The following is a 15,734-nucleotide window of genomic DNA, read 5'->3' as shown; positions in this document are numbered from 1 at the left end:
TTCCAGTCCCAGGAATACCCATAACATTTGCCCCCAGAGGTAAGATGCATATTTTGTATTATACATGAATAAAGCTAAAAACAATTTTCCATTTCCATGTAGCATTAGGAGACACATGCTTTGTTATTTTTTAGTTTCCCCTCACTGCTAAAGATGCTGTATTTTTTCTTATAAAAAATTCAACCACACCGATTTAGAATTGTTGACAGGAAAAAGGTTGCATTTGCTGTGCTAAGCAAGAGCATGTTTCCAGTATCTGTGGCCCTTCTCATCAAGTTCTAGTTGAGAAACCTGCAAGGAAGCCTGAACCTGAGAAAATATGGGGGCAAAGGTTATAAAGACAAATTGCAAACCAGAAGCAAAGATGAGCTACAGTCACTGCAGTGGACTGAATTTCTGTTGGTGCTCTGTAGTAATCTGTAATTACAGACACATTTTGACTAAACTTTTATAGTCTTTTTATTTTTACAAAATCTAGGGGCTTATTGGTTTGTGCCACAATCTTGTTTGATTTTTAAAAGGAGACTGAAAATTGCCTCAATCTTACTACAAGTGCTTGGCTCAAAAATATTGTAAATGTTGAGTGGCCATTCCACCAAATATTTGCAAGGTGAAGAGTATGTTTCATAAAAGAGAAATCATCTTGAGAAACCTATTTGAAAAGAGTCATTATGGGGACAGGGAGTAACACTGCAAGAGAAAACTCATTGGTGGTGGCCATATTTAACCAATTAAACTTTCTTGCTCTTACCACAAGTCTATTAGCTTTTAACACAACCTACTACTGTTCAGAAAACCTACCCACCAACTGCTCTGACATACACTGCCTGTTTTTCATTGGAAGTGTTTAGGTCCTGCACCATAGCTGACAGAAACAAGTCTGAGGATTGGTATGAATTCAGTCAGGTTTTAGATTAGTGTCTTTGTCAGTGGTCGCCAACTGCTGAGGTAGATCTCTCTTGAATTCACTAAAGGAATGCAAAGCCCATGGAATATGTTGCCCTTGATCTGTGTTCATTCTAGTGACGCTCTGGGACAACTCAGATGCATTTGCCTTGGCTTTCTAATGCAATGCACATTTACTTGTGCCAGTCAAAATTTTTTGCTGACCTTTAATGTCAGTGTAATACTGTTTAAGATCACTATGCTTTGGAAGTGCACCAGTGCAGCACAAAAGAAAAAGAAGGCAGTAGTCAGAAAATAGGTGTGAGAAGAGGCAGTGAGTGCAACTGCCTTGGGGCAAGCAGAAGAGATGTGAAATACTTGATAAAAAAAGGGAGAAGTTTAGAATGGCAGGCCAATGTTAGGTAGGCATTTGGAAAGTTCATTAAGTTCTTGAGCCTATATTGGGCTGCAAAAGGACAAACACAACTACATTTGTTTTGCAGATTTTAGAATCTATTCATCCAACATTATTTGGTGACATTAACAGGTAATTATTGCCTAAATATCTGTAAACAGTATATACTATCCAGGGCACAGCCAATGCATATTGCATGAGAGGGTGAGCCATGACTCTGCTGGTCTTCATATTTGCAAACCTCAGCTCTGCTCATCTTGCGTGTTAATTGTTTGTACTTTTGTCTCAAAACTTACAACCACAAGCAAAAGGAACAGACTTGTAAAATTATATTGCCATCATCCACATAAGCATGAATTTAGCCTCGTAAAGAATAAACAGACAAACAAGCAAGGAAAACCCCTCCAAGCATATGTAACTATAGAAGAGGGATTAAGCTATTAAATGGTGTGGAAACAGCAATTCATTAGGAGGAATAAGCCCATCTGATTTGTCTGTACTATAAAGTATAATGACAAATTATCAGAAGACACTATTACTTCTAATTAACAGAGACACAGCTGTAATGATTACATAGTATTTCATACAGCAATATTCAGCTAAGGCAGAGAAGGAGAAAGGAGGCAGGCAGAATTCCTCCTATCAGCTATGCAGTATGTGCATTTGTGGAACATTTGGAGGTTTGGGATTTTCTGTTCCTCATATCAAGTATTCTGAACTTTGTGCTGATTAGCTGGGAAGCTGGGATAACCATAATGAGTGGAAAAACTATAATTACTAAAACATTTCTATTATGTGAAGTATATTTTGTATATACACACATAGTATATATATATGACACAGCTGTTGTGCAAGTTGTTGATCTGGTTATAAGTTCCCTTGATTCCAATTGCTGTGAGTTTAGATCTGTAGTAAGGCAACAGCTTCAAGAAACTTCTGAAAACCTCTTTGGGTTTCTAAATAGGAAAGATTTCTCATAAACAGAGCAAAGGGGCTTGGGAGCCAAAGGAGAAGAGATACATACTTTTATCCTCTAGTCAAATACAGGAAATAGGAAGAAAATGAAGCCCAAGAGTCTCTTCCTTCTTTGATTCATGACATTCACTTCTACTTGTAAATGTTTTCTCCAGGGTAAGAAATGGGCCCCTAATATGAAAAAAACATCTGAAACTCTATTCAAAATCTCCCATCTCTCACCTATTGTAGGTCAGAGACAAGAGGCCAAATAAGAAGAAACCAGAGGAAAAGGAGAAAAAGCAGAGATGAGCAGTGGGCATCAGCTCCATACCTTCTAAAACTTTCCACCCTAGAGTTGTACTCATAACACCTGATTTTGTCCTTCCCTTCCCCCCTCCCCTGCCAGCTTCCTAAAACAATGGCTGACCTGCTGCTGAGCTTAGAGGGGGTTGCAGAGAATTGGTATTTCTGGGTACAGGTATATATTTCATTACAGCACTACAGAAAGCGCTGAGCATCATCTTGAAGAGCTGTAAAAGAGGACCTTCAAAGAGGATACCAAATGCATTATCAGGGGAGCTCAGCCTCTTCCTGTCCCAAGGACTTGTGCAAAATCCCATGATGGTTTTCTCTGTCACTCTTCTAGTAACATATAAGAAGCTAACAGAGGAGGATCTAGTAGACTTTTAAGAGCCAGATGATACCAAGTTCTCGAAACTCAGCACATCTGAACTATCAATACTTTTGTTGAAAGATAGTATTGCAGCAACTTAGCAGGCTACTATTACACTTCAGCGTTTCCCTTCCTAATTTTTCTTTTTTTAATCTTCTAAGAGGGGGGAAAAAACTTCATGTTTAGTAAATTAGCAGGTACTTTTACAAAATAATTTCTGATTCATATGTGTAACTACCTGTGTGCATCTAGAATGATGATTACCTTTTTTGCAAGAATGACTCTTTTTAGGACTCATCTGTATTCTTTACAGATGGATTGCCTCTACTGAGTCATAATTATTGGCATGAATTCTTACACTACCCAGGGGACTGTTAACTACCTTTAATTGCTGACAGTGGCTCACCTTCTTGAAGGCAAGAAGGCTTTAACTACCAGATAGGTGCCAACAATCTAGAATTGGAATAGGAATACCTATTCCCAGGCTAGTGCAGCCATTAGACAACTCTATGCCGCAGTAAACCAAAGCACACAGGTCCAGAAACACTGGCTTGGAGCACTGCCTAAACACCATGGTGCTTCTAAGTTAAAAACCTGAGATCTTGTGTATGTGAGGTTTACTTCAGCAACTAATTTTTTTGCAGCAACTCCTGGAAACAGCAAATGAGAGGAAGAAAATAACGGGAGAACTTACAGGGATCTTCAGAAAACAAGGAAGTGCCTCTGACATCTGCCCGAAGCAGTGGGTCGGTATCAGTTCAAAAAGTTTGGTCTGTGGTACCGTCTCCACTCCTCAGAAAGTTATGGGGGCATGTCTCCCAGTGGAGGGTGGAAGGGAGGATACTGGAAGTATTGCTAAACAGCTGCCTGTTCTTCCCTGAAAGCCCCAATTCTGGCGTTCACACACCAAGCTGATGGCACCAGCAAAACCATTTAGCAGGGGCTGAGCCGCTGAGGTGCCCACCAGGCCGCCGCTCCCGCAGCGTCAGGGCCTCGCCGAGCAGCGCCTGCACCAGCGAGTCTGGCCGCTCAGAAGCGATGACTCAGTCTCCCCTAAATTAGGGGATTGCCAGTGACGTCTGTAAAAAAAAACAAGAGGCAGAAAGCGCACGTTGTTTTGCTTCAGCAGAGCTGGGGTAGGTGTTTCCAGCCCCGCCTTCCCCGCTCCTCGATCCTGGCAGAGCCGGTGCCTGCAGGCTCCGGGACACGGCAGCGGCTCCGGGACACAAAGGCGATGCTGACCGAGAGCGGAGTTCCTCCGCACGACCGCCGGTCACTGTGGCGGGGAGAAGACGGGCAGCACAGGGCTGTACCCGGGCGCCCCTTCTGCTCCTCCTCGCCGGCAGTGAGCCCTTTCCGCCGGCAACCCTGCGGGGCGGGGGCGTTCCGCCGCCGGCCTCTTCTACTACGCAGCCGCCGGCGGCGTCTCCCGGTGACCCTTCCCTCACCACTGCGCGGGCTGAGGGAGCCGCAGCAAGCTCGCTCGGCGGCCACCCTCATCCTCCCTTCCTCCCCTCCCGCCTTCCAGCCAGCCCTGCCTCGCGCATGCGCAGCCGCCCGGGGACCGCTGGGAAACGTAGGCACGCTGGGTCCCTAACGGCTCCATTTTCTCCCCGTCGCCAGAGGAATCGCGCGTGCGCAGACCCGCCCCCTCCCCTCGGGCGTTACCGCCCCCTCTGCCGCGGCGCGCGGTATCCCGGGCAGCGGTGTCACAGCGGGGATTGGCCGAGGGAACCGCGGGGCGGGACGCGAAGGGCGCGCTGATTGGCTGGGGCGGCTGTCAGGCGCCGCGGGGTGATGGATGCGGGTGCCCGCTGAGGAGGGAGGGACGGAACGCTCCCCGTTTCCCCTCGGCGTCCGGCGCCGCGCCGGGCACAGCCCTGCCTGCAGCGCGGGGATCGCGTGCTTCTCAGTGTTCCCCTCTCCTAAGAAAGCCTGCGGAGCCGCTCCATCCCGGGGCGAGCTGGCAGGAGGCGAGACTCCTCCAAAGTCCCGGTACCCTACCGCAAAAGCATTCACTTGCCCCCGCGATCCCCCCAGCCTCCCCGCGGGCCGCTCGCCTCGCAGCCGCTGCACAACTTCACCGGAGCCTCCGCCTTCCCCGGGGTTTCCTTCACCCCACGCCCACGCCGGCGCTGCGCCGCCCGCCCCCTGGCTCGGCCCGCATCCCCGCCGCCTTCCCTCCCTCCCCGAACGTGAGTAAGGGAGGCGGGACGATGGATATGCGGAGGTTCCGGGCGGGGGAAGGGATTGAGTGTGTGCGGTGAGTGTGTGTGAGAGAGAGAGAGAGTGTGTGTGTGTGTGTGTACACAGCGCTGGGAGAGAGCGCATGCGCCCTGGCTGGCGAGGCCGAATGTTTCCCAAGTGTTTGAAACTGGTATTTGGGTTTTCCACGTTGGATCTAGCGCGGCGTATGGGAGCGAGGAGGCTGCGTTGATATCGCCGGGGAGCGGCGGCGGCGGTGAGGAGGAGAGCGGGGAAGGGGGGAGCGAAGGAGAAGCGGAGCAGAGCGGCGCTGGCGCAGGCAGAGGGGCTGCCGCTGCCTCTGACAGACACTTTGCAGAGCACATTTTGTTTCCAGATTGTTTCGGAGGAGCTGGTTTGAGCCCCGCTCCTTTCTCCTCCTCCTCCTCCCCCCTCCCCTCCACACACACACACACACACACAAATCCCTCTGATTGTTCTTACCACCTCCTTCGTGAATTACCCACAACGACAGCCATTCAATCAGCTGCTGCTGGCTGTAGGGGACTAGCGGAGGGTGTGTGTGTGTCTCTCTCTCCCTCTTTTTCACACAAGAGGAGTCAGATGTAGCTTCCCTCGGTTTTTTTGGGGGGAGCTACCGAGAGAGGTGGACAGGGAGTGAGACCTTCATCGGGGTTACCGTCTTTGAAGGGAGCAGCACTTGCTCTCGCGCTGAGAGGTGTGGGGAAGGATTTTTGTTTCTTTGCCGGATGAAAATGTTGAGTCCTGCAAACGGAGACCAGCTTCACCTAGTGAACTATGTGGAGGATTATCTGGACTCCATCGAGTCTATGCCCTTCGATCTGCAGAGAAATGTCTCCTTGATGAGGGAAATTGACGCCAAATATCAAGGTAAGTGTTTTCTATATATGTGTGTGTCCGTGTGTGTGGCTTGGGGCTCGGGGGGAAGGGTGTCTTTCCCTTTCTTTTCTTTAGAGCTGAGCCTCGGCTCCGTTTGCCCCTCTGCACCCCACAGGGATGGTAGCTTTATTTTTGGGAGGTAAAAGGAGGAAGAAAGCCGGGAGGAAAGATCCGAGGAGAGAGGGGGACTGATCTGCAGCGTTAGCTCTTGTCATGGGGCGGAACAAAAGGTCTCCGGCTTTTCTTACTAAGCAAGGACTCTGCTTTTCTGTGTAAATTGCTGGCCAAGAAGGCGGGGGCAGGGAAGTGGGGTGTGCGGTGCACAAAGGGGGGCCGTCCCTGGCCGTGGGGCTGAGGTGGAAGGGTTTGGGGGTACGGAAGAAAGTGCTGGGTGGATAGAAGGGGAAGAGATTACAGCACAACATTTAGGAATGTACAGTATTCATTATGGCTGTAGTAGGGGAGAGAGGCAGCTAGTGAAGGAGGGAGGGAAGGAAGGAGGGAGGAGAGGGGGGTTAGGCGAGAGTGGGGGGCAGGGTGTGCTTTCTTCGCTCCCTCCTCGGTGGGTTTCGTTTCACCCGGTAAAACAGCCCCGCTCCGTTGGGCGGGGGGGGTCGAGGGGGCAGGACCGGCGTGTGCGGTGTGAGTGGGGGGCGACGACACACACGGTCGCGTTTGCGGCTGGGCTGAACGCCCCCCTCCCTCCCCGCGCCCGGGGCACGCCGTCCCCGTCCCCACGGGCGGAGGGAAGGAAGGGGAGGCCGGTTTGCGGGACTCGGGGCAGCTTTGTCACTTGGTCGCTAGCGTCCGCTCGGGAAGGGGGGGGGGGGTTGGGGGGGCGCTTTATTCTGTGCCGCAGGTATCGGTGACAGCCGGGGTGCCAGGAGGGGGGACCCCCTCTCCCTGCCCGCGCACCCGTGCATGTGGCCTTAGGGGCGGCGGGCTGCGAGCCCTGCCTGCTATTGCTTCAGCCGCTCCTCGGGCAGCTCACCATGGGAGCCCGTCAGCTCCCGGGGGAAGGGTCCGGGGGAAACTTCTTCGGGAGACCGCGGGAGCTTGTCGGGGGTGGGAATGGAAGAAAAGGACAGAGCGGGCACCGCGCTCCACCAAACCACGTCCAGCGGGCACCTCCGCGCTGTGCTAGGAAGGGGCGTCCGTGCGGTTTTTATAGGCAGACCTCGTTAGCATATCGCGGTTGGCCACGCCCATCGGGGGCAGTGATAGGGCGGGGGCGTCCCCACGGGCGGGCCGTGCCCCGCCTCCCCGCGAGGATTGGCTCCGGGGCCGGGCCGGCCCGTCTCGCGCCCCCGCCCCGTCGTGACGTTTCGAGAAGCAACTTTTCCGTGGGGTTGATTTGAATATCTCGGCCGGCCCCGGCCGGCGCGCTCTGATTGGCCGGATTCGCAGCAGGGGGCGGGGCCACCTTGGCCGTCCGGAGAGTGACTGACGTGTCTCGGGGTGGGGGGGGCGCCGCTGCTCCAGCCGCGCCTCGCTCGTGACTGGCCGGACGGGGCGGGTGCGAGCGCGCTGCCGCCCGCCGTGATTGGCCGCGGCTCCGTGTCAATCACGCGTTCGTTACCGCGGGAGGGTCCGCTCGGGACGACGGGGGCGGGGTCGCCCCGCCCCCCCGCGGCCCCGGGACCTCCGCGGGGACGTCCCGGTTTCCTGCCCGAGAACAATGGCGGCTCCGTCACCTCCGGGGCGGCCTCGCGCGCCGCAGAGGGGCGGGGAGGAGGCCGGGCCCTCGCCCGTGTCCGGCTCGCCGTGGTTCCGCGGCGCCTCAGCCCCCGTGAGGCTGCGGGGCTGCGCTGGGAGCCAGGCTCCGGCGGCACGGCTTCCCTCCGGCTGAGAGGCGTTTGTGGTGCCGGGAGCGTGCGGTCGCTGACGGCTCGGAGCGCAGCTTTGCCCTCCCGCCGCTGCAGCGCGGTCTCCTGGCATTGCCGTGAACCGAGGCTGCCGAGGCGGGCAGCCCAGCAGCCCCGAGCCGCGGCACGGCCGCGATGGCTGTGTCGGCGCCGAGCGGGCAGCGCGCTCCCGGCTCGGAGCGGAGCGCTCGGCTCTGCGGCAGCTTCCGCTCCGCGTCTGGCATTCCGAACACGCCCGAGCCGGGCCACGCTCTGCAGGGTCCCAGCCTGCAGCCAGCGCTCCTCCCGCACCGCTGCGCCGGGAACGGCAGCGTGCCGTGCTAGACCGAAGTTCTCCCAGCGCCGAGCTTCAGTCGGTAATTGATTTGTGGTGTTGAGACAGATTCAGATGGGTTAAACTAATGACATCAGTCAAGTGCCGAAGCCTAACGCATAAAACTTGTGCGGTTCGGCCACTGAAAATCAGTAACTACTTTTTCAGCCTTCCTGAATGTAAAATCTGCTGTACGTGTGAAGGATCTTTTGGTGGCATCTTGGGTTTGGATTTCTTTTTGGTAGTTTTTTTATTGTTTTGGGCGCTTTTTTTTTTTTTTTTTTTTTTTTTTTTTTTTTTTTTAAGGTTAAAAAAACCCCCCACCAGTTCCTTAAAATGGTCAATTACATATCAGAATACTGATTTGGTCAGATAGGTTATATTGCAGAACCAGCTGACAGGTCATGCTTAACCAATGTGTGAAGCACAAACTGCAGCTCTAAAATCTGACGTAAAACTTGCATAATATTTCCATGTCTTCACTGAAAATCATGTATGTTTAAAAACTCTGCCAAGGAAAGCCAAAACCTAAACCACAGGGTGACTCTTGGTTTGCATATGTGTCATATTCTCCTATGAATAAATAAATAACAGATACATAAAAAAAAGTTTTGCTAATGCCATTGGCATGTCTGAGAGATCCTGGTTTCTGTTAGATTAATTGAGGTCAGATTTTATATATATATTTTTAATATATGTTGCTTCTTTAAGACAGACTGTTCTAACCTGTGAGAAAGAGAAAATTCAGAGAAGAAAGGAGATGCAGGAAAAACATTCAATGTGTTTTTGAGGACTTAATATGGAGTGCTGAGTGTTCCATATGCTGTAGTTTATTTGTGTATCATAATGGAACTCAAAAACGTCTCCTTAAAAATAGGTTTCTAGAGCCACTCTTGAAACTTTCCATACTTTGTGCATTGTTATTTTTTATAAACAGACCAGTCCTTGAGGTGCAACTCAGGATGTAATATATTTTAAAGCAGAAGCTCTAGCTGATCCCCATTGTTGGCTATAATCTTAATGTTATCTTTCAACTTTACCTCCTTTCAACTTTCTGCTCTGCAGGAAATATTTAATGAAGATAATGTTTATGTGCTTTAAGGAATAGCTACATATATTTTACAGAAAGTATAGGTGTTAAAATAATCCTAAACATCCTGGATATTGTAATCCAAATTCTGCAATCCAGGGATTTACATGGCCTCATATTTGCAGCAGAAATATCTCAATGGTATTGGATGAAATAGCTTTGGGTCCAGACCATGTATTTGGTGCTTCTGCATCTCCTGTCAAATAACCCAGGAACATGTTTCTACACTGGTTTGTGCTTTCTTTCTGTCCCACTCTGTCATTCACTGAAAATGTTAATGTTCTTATACAGAAAACATCCATTCATTTCCCCTCTAATTTTGAAGTTAACCTTGGAACTTTTGATGGTATGTGTGTTGGTTTAGTTAGTTCTTTTTAATTACTGAAAAGTTTAAAGGGAAGTATTATCAACAACATACATAAAAATACATTTAGCCACTTTTTTCTTCTAAACCAGTATTTGTATTCCATTCCTGTGGGACCACCTAGAACAAAAGTAGTCCAGTGGGGTCATGAGCTGCTTGCCAGATACGAGTTTCAGGGCATCTGTCTTCGATCCGTGCTGCAAGTTACAAGAAGTTCTTGCTGTATGAAAGAAAAAATGGGAGGTTTTGTTTTGCCATTCTCCCTGTCAAAAATATTTATAGTTTTTATTTCTTCTTTGCAGAGATTCTGAAGGACCTGGATGACTACTATGAAAAATTTAAACGGGAGACAGATGCTGTGCAGAAGAGAAGAATGTTGCACTGCATACAGAGAGCCTTGATTCGAAGTCAGGAACTGGGGGACGAGAAGATCCAAATCGTCAGTCAGATGGTGGAGCTCGTTGAGAACAGAACAAGGCAAGTGGACAGCCACGTGGAACTGTTTGAGACCTGTCAAGAGACTAATGACACCACTGGAAACAGCGGGAAAGCCAGCCAGGACAAGTCGAAGAATGAGGCAATCGCACAGGCTGAAAAGCCTAACAACAAGAGATCAAGGAGGCAACGGAATAATGAGAATCGAGAAAATGCCTCAAATAATCATGATCATGATGACATCACCTCAGGAACACCAAAGGAGAAGAAAGCAAAAACATCCAAGAAGAAGAAACGATCCAAGGCTAAAGCAGAGCGGGAAGCTTCTCCCCCTGACCTTCCTATTGACCCTAATGAGCCAACATACTGCTTGTGCAACCAAGTCTCCTATGGAGAAATGATAGGATGTGATAATGATGAGTGCCCCATTGAATGGTTTCACTTTTCTTGTGTGGGACTCAACCATAAACCAAAGGGCAAATGGTACTGCCCCAAATGTAGAGGAGAAAACGAGAAAACTATGGACAAGGCATTAGAGAAATCTAAAAAAGAAAGGGCATACAACAGGTAGACTTTGTGGACTTTGTGGACTTTTCATAGTGAAGGATAAAACCCACCAAACCAGTGTATTTATTGTCAGTGTCACCTTTGTTGAGGTGAAAGGATTGTAAAATGTATATTTTTAAAGGAGGTTTAAAACTGAACCATTCCTGTTACAGGGACGGCAATAAGAAATTTTGGGTTTCATTTGGTAAGCTGTAACAAGAATGTGGTCTGTGGACCAATGTATTCCAAAAGTAAAATTATAAGAATATTTGGGTGTTTCTTAAAAGATAAATTAATCATTTTCTTTATTTCTTTATTTCTTTTTTATCTTTTTTCTTTTTTTTTTTTTTTTTAGTCCTGGTAGCACTCTACCCATTAAAATTTTGACAAATATCTCTGAAATGTAATTTGGTTTTCTTTAATGAAAAATGTTATTTACCTTTTGAGCAAAATTGATAAATACTTTAACCACCTGGCTGTATCTGAATAAAGCTGCAATACATTGCAATGTAACTTCTTTTGGTGATAAGCAAGAACAAACAAAAAGGGGGTAAAATTTGGTTCCTGCTACAAAGTGTCAGTATAACAGTTCAATAGCAAATGTTTAAATAGGCTTAGAGGATTATTTTTTAAAACAAAAAGTTAATGGTTAAATTTTAAACAACAAATATTTTATATGCTGGCCAGGTACCACAAAGGCCATTTTTAAATGATTGAATATGTTTTGTATTTAACCAGGAAGTGGTTTAGTAATGAGACATAACATAAATGAAGCTTTATACTGTCACAGATAGTGGTGTAGCAGTCCTTAATTTGTTTAAGTTGTATAAATGTACATTTTAAGTGGAGTTGCACTTACTGTATTATACTTGGAAATGCAGCCAAATGCCATTGTGTAACCAATGTGCATTTCCTGCTGTATGTATGAAAATTGTACAGATGTGATATTGAGAAATAAATGAAATGACTTTGACAGTTTGGTTCTTTAGCAGTCTTGTTTAATGATCATTCATATAGCTCAAAAAACCAAGAAATTTGTGTTTGACCTCAGCAGCTCCAGCAAGCTGCTGCTGGGAACCCTGAAACTGTTGTAATGGTAACCAAATTACAGTTCTGATGAAGAATCTTCATACAACATATGGCCAGCAAGGTCATGGGAGAGCCAAAATAGCATTCAACTTTCCATCCAAATCTTCTCATTTTGTGGTTGCAGTCACTCCCAGACCCAGATATTTATCTGAAAATCAATAGTACAGAGCTGGTCTTGTTCAGTTTTTTAATGCTTTCTTCACTGTGGATATAAATGACTCCATGTCTGTTACTGGGATCTTTTGTGTTTTGCCATTTTCTAAGTATTACCACAGCTGTTCCAGGGCAGGCCTTTTTATTCTTCATGGTCGCCCCATACCAAAACATACCTGCTGTGACCCAGGTGCAATGCCAGGTATCCAGTGCTCTGTCCCTTGGTGGATAGTGAAGCTTGGTCAGGCTGTTTCCTTCACCATCATGACTGGAGTGGCTGACATTCTGGGTGAGCAGGTTTCATCTCCCTGTCACTCTGGGAGCCTTCATCCAGGTGAGAAGGGAACGGGACCTTCTCCAGGTGAGAAGGGAACGGGACCAGGAAGGCCATGGAAGTGAAGGTTGTGAAATCCAGTGGATCAGGCAAAGACTCACCTAAAAAGATGGGAGCCTGGGGCTGGATTGTTTTGGATTTTTTTGGGGTTTTTTTTGAGAACATTCTGTGTATAATGGTGGTGTTTTGTTTCCTGAACAGTGAAACCATACCACTGAAATGACCCTTGTATTCCAGAAGATCTTTCTGTAGGAAGTAAGGCTTTGGATCTAGCCGAGCACAAGGCAGCTGAAGGGGTTCAGTGTTTTCTAAAAATGTACTGGTGGGCCCCAAAATGCACTGCATCATTTTGCATGGGTATTCCCTGCCAGCCAAACGTGTTCACAGTGACAAGTAGTCGTGTTTTACTTCTAAATAGGTGCACTAAGTGTGTGCACCTGCATTCATGTTTCCAGTCCCTTCAGACTCAGGTTACACTGAGCCACCTGTGCCCAGGGCAAGTGCCTGCTCCGAATCAGTCTCCTGCTCCCAGGAGGTGGTTTGGGGTTGGAGTGTAATTTTTCTACTCTCTTACATTTCCTTCTCCTTTAATCTTTTCTCTAAAGCCTTCTGGTTTTCCATTCTCCCTACACACTTACTGGTCTTTCCCACTCCTCTCTCTCTCTCCACCTGCTGTTATTGTGGTTGGTGCTGATGTTTTTGGTCTTTTCTGCCTCAGCTTTTCTGTCATTCTCCCACCAGTCTATGCTGAGAACATCAATACTTAGCAGCAGGACTGTACTAGTAAAACCCCAGTGAAACTTTATATAGGAACTAGTGCAGACAAGGTTTCAAACCAAGCCTTTTCACAAAACGTCTGCATTGATTCTGAGGGATATTTTGAATGTGAAAAGCCAGAAGGAAACAACAAAAATTCAAAAGAGGACAGTAAGAATGTTCAGCTGTAGATGGATCAGTAGAGCCATATTTATACTGCTTCTTAAATATTTCCAGCTACTGAAGGTTGGCTGTGGTCTCCCATTTTGCAGTTTTTTGCTGAAGACAGCTGCTGATCTGTGAAGTAGCTTGGAGTTATGTCCCTTTCCACAGCCTTTTCCCAGGCTTGTGTTATCTTCCCAACTCACCCTGTTGCAGGCTGCAGCACTGTTCTGCTCCTTGGCCCTGAGGGCTGAGTGGACTGGCACGGGACAGCCTAAAGGTCTGGTTTCAGTCGATGGGCAGGATTAGTTGGTGCAAGGGGCTCTGCAGTGGCACTGGGCTCTTTGTTGATGGAAGTGGAGCCATCTTGTGTTATACTGACACACTGCCAAGCGCTGCTGACTCTGCAAACTTTGTCCTGGCTTTGGTACTTCATCTAAAATGCTGTCTTAGTTATTCACAGTGAATTTAATGGCCACAAGAAACTTCTATCTTTTGAGCCAATTTTTGTTATTTCTGCGTGACAGATCAGCTATTTTGCAAGCTTTCTTATTTTGCCCAGCAGAGTGATTTGGGGAGATCATCTGTCTGGTTTGAGAAAACATGTGACTCGCTCGGTGACCCTTTGCCACTGAGGCTGCCAACAAAAGGTTTGTGTGAGAGGGAGGCTCTTCTAGGAGCTGAGCTAAGGCTTCATCTCCATTTCCCACAGCTTAGTAAACAGCTCTCAGGTGTTATAGCATCAATGCAAAGTATAAAAATCATTGGGTGTTTGCTGAGGAGGAAGTCATAGCAACAGGAGTCACAAACTTCTTAAACTTCTCATTGAAATCATTCTGGCAGCTGCAATTGCTGCTCTTCTGTGTGGTAGGGGTAGCAGGGGTGTCTGTAGTGTGGTGCTGAACCCTTGAGCTAATGATAAAGCTTTTCCAACCTACCAAAAAGTGGCAGTTCAGCACTCAAGTCAAGGGAGCTGACAGCAGACCTTGTCCCAGGGTCGTCCCTGTCCTCAGCAGCAGATTTGTTGTGCAGTGGGCCAGCTGGCAGTGCACAACTGGTGCTGGAGGCACGAGTTGGGAAGTTAAAGGCATCAGCCAGGGAGCCCTTTGGGTGCTATGTCAGCTCCAATTGCAAAATGTTCCCAGCCAGCTGGGGAGAGAGCGAGAGAACCACTGCAAGCCTGAACCAGCAGAGCAGAGCATCAGTTTCAACAATTACACCATCTGAAAGCATCCCAACCAAGCAGAACTACTGTCTCCATTGAGCAACAGCAACCTTGACCATGTGTATCATTAGATTTAAACAGGTTTCTTACTAATTAAGCACAGTTACTGATAACCTGTATCCTAATTTCTTGGAGTATGCAGAATATATGCAATCGAATTGGACTGCTCCACTGTTTTAATATTCATAGGGTATTTTTAGTTAATCTTTTAAATTGTAATAAGAATGAAAGAGATAAAAACACTGTAAACAGTTGAAAAAAATATAATAAAAAATTGTGTAAGAGAAATGCTTCAAAACAATGCATCTTTGTTGTGAATTCTGTTGTTTTAGATTTATCATCATTCTCATAGCCTATTTGCTATATGTACATGAATCCTGCCCCCACCCTTGTGCATGAATTTTCAAAAGAGCTAGTAATTTCTGAGTATGAAAAGTAGTGTGAGCAAAAGTAGTGGATCAAAAGAGTAATGTGAGTACTGTAATGTCAGAAAATAATCAAGGTAATAATGATCCATGCAGTTTCCTACCTTCCCAGCTGTTACTGAAGTCCCAATATAACAAGTATGAGGAATGATACAGTGAGGAAGAGCAGCAGAGCAAATGCAGTATGTATAGAAAGTGCTGTAAACAGTATTAAGGTTTTCTCCCGAGTTTAAGATTACATTTCCAAGATTACTTTTCCCAGTAAGCATTTATTTTTGTTGGTAGTTAAAAAAATCAAAGGAATCTCTGTCTTGTCTCACAGAAGAAAAGCTGCCTTAGTGGCCAAGGTGGCTGGTGACATTCCCCAGTTGCAGCCAGGATTCCCAGAGTAATTTATTCCTTTGGTTCACTTTATAAACAGACTGCCAGTGGTGGAAGGAGAAGAAAGGTGGGTGATACCAAACTTTTAAAAATGGGTGCCTGTATTTAAATTTCCAGCTTTTACTTGAGAATTGTGGGTTTACTTTGTGTCTTAAGATCCTGCATTGGTTCTGGATGAGATGGAGCTCAGCCCTCCCAGCGCTGTGCTTTGCCTTGGGAGCTAGAGAGGAGCTGATAGCACTCCAGAGTTTTGGCTGCTGCTGAGCAGCGCTGGCACAGCCTCAGCACTGTCTCTCCAACATTCTGCCCCCATATCAGTAGGCTGGGAGTGGGCAAGGTCTTGGGAGGGGACACAACTAGGCCAGCTGACCCAAACTGACCAAAGGGATGTTCCATACCATATGACGTCTGCCCAGCTAAAAAAGCTAGGAAAAGGAGGAGGAAGTGGGGAACACTTGTTATTTGCAACATTTGCCTTCAGAGCAACTGCTACGTTTCCTGAAGTCCTGCTTCCCAGGAAGCGGCCGGACATCACTTGCTGATGGGAAGTAGAGAATAAAA

The 15,734-nt window shown here is 47.5% G+C and overlaps 2 protein-coding genes across 6 annotated transcripts in view; one reads left to right on the top strand and one right to left on the bottom strand.

The window, feature by feature from the left end:
• The window catches only part of CARS2 (cysteinyl-tRNA synthetase 2, mitochondrial), a 43,648-nt gene extending 39,206 nt beyond the window's left edge, over positions 1-4,442 (bottom strand). For both annotated transcript variants that reach the window (XM_030280268.4, XM_030280260.4), the window contains exon 1: positions 3,625-4,442. The gene's annotated coding sequence lies outside the window, so the exon portion shown is untranslated. The remainder of the gene's footprint in view (positions 1-3,624) is intronic.
• A 277-nt stretch (positions 4,443-4,719) lies between these two features.
• ING1 (inhibitor of growth family member 1) lies at positions 4,720-11,621 on the top strand. Of its 4 annotated transcripts, XM_002189837.7 has the most exons (3): positions 4,720-5,125; positions 5,336-6,026; positions 9,970-11,621. In XM_002189837.7, the coding sequence occupies exons 2-3, from the start codon at positions 5,885-5,887 to the stop codon at positions 10,671-10,673; spliced, it is 846 nt and encodes a 281-aa protein (XP_002189873.2). In that variant the 5' UTR covers positions 4,720-5,125; positions 5,336-5,884; the 3' UTR covers positions 10,674-11,621. The 4 variants fall into 4 exon arrangements, with proteins under 4 accessions (XP_002189873.2, XP_072789739.1, XP_030136153.1 ...); XM_072933638.1 differs by lacking the exon at positions 4,720-5,125 and having other exon boundaries at positions 5,160-6,026; XM_030280293.4 differs by lacking the exons at positions 4,720-5,125; positions 5,336-6,026 and adding an exon at positions 7,634-8,256.
• The last annotated feature ends 4,113 nt before the right edge of the window (positions 11,622-15,734 follow it).

This window comes from Taeniopygia guttata, chromosome 1 (genome assembly GCF_048771995.1).
Source record: "Taeniopygia guttata chromosome 1, bTaeGut7.mat, whole genome shotgun sequence".
Classification (NCBI taxonomy): Eukaryota; Metazoa; Chordata; class Aves; order Passeriformes; family Estrildidae; genus Taeniopygia; species Taeniopygia guttata.
This window is presented reverse-complemented; position numbering and strand designations above follow the sequence as displayed.